This window comes from Coregonus lavaretus, assembly GCF_964263955.1.
Source record: "Coregonus lavaretus genome assembly, chromosome: 12".
In the NCBI taxonomy this organism is placed as follows: Eukaryota; Metazoa; Chordata; class Actinopteri; order Salmoniformes; family Salmonidae; genus Coregonus; species Coregonus lavaretus.
Window position 1 is genome coordinate 20,478,978 of NC_139999.1, and position 2,275 is coordinate 20,481,252.

Consider the following 2,275-nt stretch of genomic DNA (forward strand, 5'->3'; position numbering starts at 1 on the left):
CTCTTGAGATGAGAAAACATGTTTTTTATCAAGTTGAACATGTGCTCTTTATGACAGAATGTTAAAATGGTGTGTTTGATTACTTATCTTCGCCTTATAGCTTTAACTATTTCAAGACCACTGTCAGACACACAACTCATCCCCCCTGTCTCCCTTTCTCTACAGGACTGTTACTGCGCTGTTCTCCATCACCATCATCATGGAGCCAGGTTGCACAATGGGAACACATCACGGCTGTGACGGTTACTACTACCCCTGACGCTTGAGAAGTCACCACGATGGAGACGGACAGCTACACCCCGACCCCGGCCCCCAGTGACTGGGCTGGGACGGTGGTAAGTGTGGGGGCCCTGGAGGAGGTCTCGGGGGGAAGTGTCTCCTCCAGCACAGCCTGGTACATGCCCTACCCCCTGGGCTTCCAGGTGTCTCTGACCGCCTTCCTCATGCTGGAGCTGGTGCTGGGCTTCAGCAGCAACTTGACCGTGCTGGTGCTCTATTGCTCTCAGTCCAACCTGGTCGACTCGGTCAGCAACATGGTCACGGTTAACCTGCATGTGCTAGACGTGGTGTTGTGCGTGCTGTGTCTGCCTCTGACCCTGGTGGTGGTGCTGCTGCCCCCAGGGCCCAACCTGGCCCTGCTCTGCTGCTTCCACGAGGCCTGTGTCACCTTCGCCTCCATCGCCACTGCCATCAACGTGCTGGTCATCAGTGTGGACCGCTACGACATCTCTGTCCGACCCGCCAACCGGTTGCTCACCCCGCGGAAGGCGGGGCAGCTGCTGGCTGCCGTCTGGGCCACGTCTCTGGCCGTCTTCTTCATCCCCTTTCTGGAGGTGGAGTTTCTCACCGGAGGGGCGGAGAGTGGGCAGCACAGCTCCACCTCCTCCTCCCCCGACACCACCCTGAGGCCAGTGTGGCGTAACCGGACGTTGCTTTGTGTGGGTGGACAGGGCTACCACACAGGCCTGGCGATGTACTACCACCTCCTGCTGCAGGTGCCCATCTTCTTTATCACAGTGGCAGTCATGCTGTTCACATACTCACGGATCCTGCGGGCCTTGAACATTCATATCGGCTCCCATATTAAGAAGAGCCAGCGCTTCAGGGGCCCCTACTGCAGGGGGCGCCGTAAGAGACAGAAGCAGAAGGCAGGGCTGGGAGTGAGAGAGGGAGGAGAGCAGTGTACAGACACAACCAAGCACCTCTCTCACCCTCCACTCATCCCCTCCCCGTCCCCCACAGCCACCTACCCCCCAGCCCTGTCCTCAGCCCCTCTGGTTAGCTCTGAAGGTGCTGCTACTGCTGCCTCTGCACCTGCTGCCTCTGTCCCCGGTCCCACTGTTCAGGCATCTGTGTCGGCCATCATTGCCTTGCGGCGGGCTGTGAGGCGTCACCGGGACCGGCGGGAGCGCCAGCGGCGCGTCTTCAGGATGTCCTTCCTCATCGTCTCCACTTTCCTAGGTTGCTGGGCTCCTCTGTCCGTGGCCAACATGCTGATCCTGGGCCTGGGCCCCAGCGACACCCTGGTCAGCCTGCGCCTCTGGTTCCTGGCCCTGGCCTATGGCACCACCATTTCACACCCACTGCTCTATGCCTTCACCAGGCAGAAGCTGCGGCGTGCCCTCAGAGCCAAGGTGAAGAAGAGGGTGGTGTCACTACTGCAGGTGGACCCCTCGCCAGGAGGGACCGTCACACACAACTCCTGGGTGGAGCCAAGGAAGGGACGCCAGTTACGGCTGGAGGGCAGCAAAGCCATTGACCGTTGCCTGGTAGAGCCCCTGTGAGAATAGCATAACCTAAGTGTGTATAACAGCCAGACAAGGAGGTACAGAATGGAGAGGGGCTTAGGTGTGTTCACCTGCTCCTTATACAGGTCTGTGTGAAGGTAATTGTACACTGTAGGATCCACCTCTGGGACATGCTACACTATAACCACCAGCAAACCAGTGCTTGATTTCAGAAACACCTCTTGCAGCACTACAATCCAACCCATGTCTGTGCCCACAGCCACTACTTTACTCTGCCTCCAATACTTATACATTCCTTGTTAGAATAAACAAAGCATAAAAGACAAGACAATGACAGAAAATGTATTTGAGATACTTTAGTCTCTGTTTACAAATGGAAACATATCCTGTACATACAGTGGGGGAAAAAGTATTTAGTCAGCCACCAATTGTGCAAGTCCTCCCACTTAAAAAGATGAGAGAGGCCTGTAATTTTCATCATAGGTACACGTCAACTATGACAGACAAAATTAGGAAAAAATTTCCAG

At 55.7% G+C, this 2,275-nt stretch overlaps 1 protein-coding gene across 1 annotated transcript; it reads left to right on the forward strand.

Annotated features, from left to right (window-relative positions):
* Positions 1 to 278: 278 nt before the first annotated feature.
* Positions 279 to 1,784, forward strand: LOC311138430 (G-protein coupled receptor 22-like; the record flags this gene model as incomplete). Its single annotated transcript, XM_084173111.1, has 1 exon — positions 279 to 1,784. One exon carries the CDS (start codon positions 279 to 281, stop codon positions 1,782 to 1,784), a length of 1,506 nt encoding a protein of 501 aa, XP_084029237.1.
* Between the last annotated feature and the right edge of the window lie 491 nt (positions 1,785 to 2,275).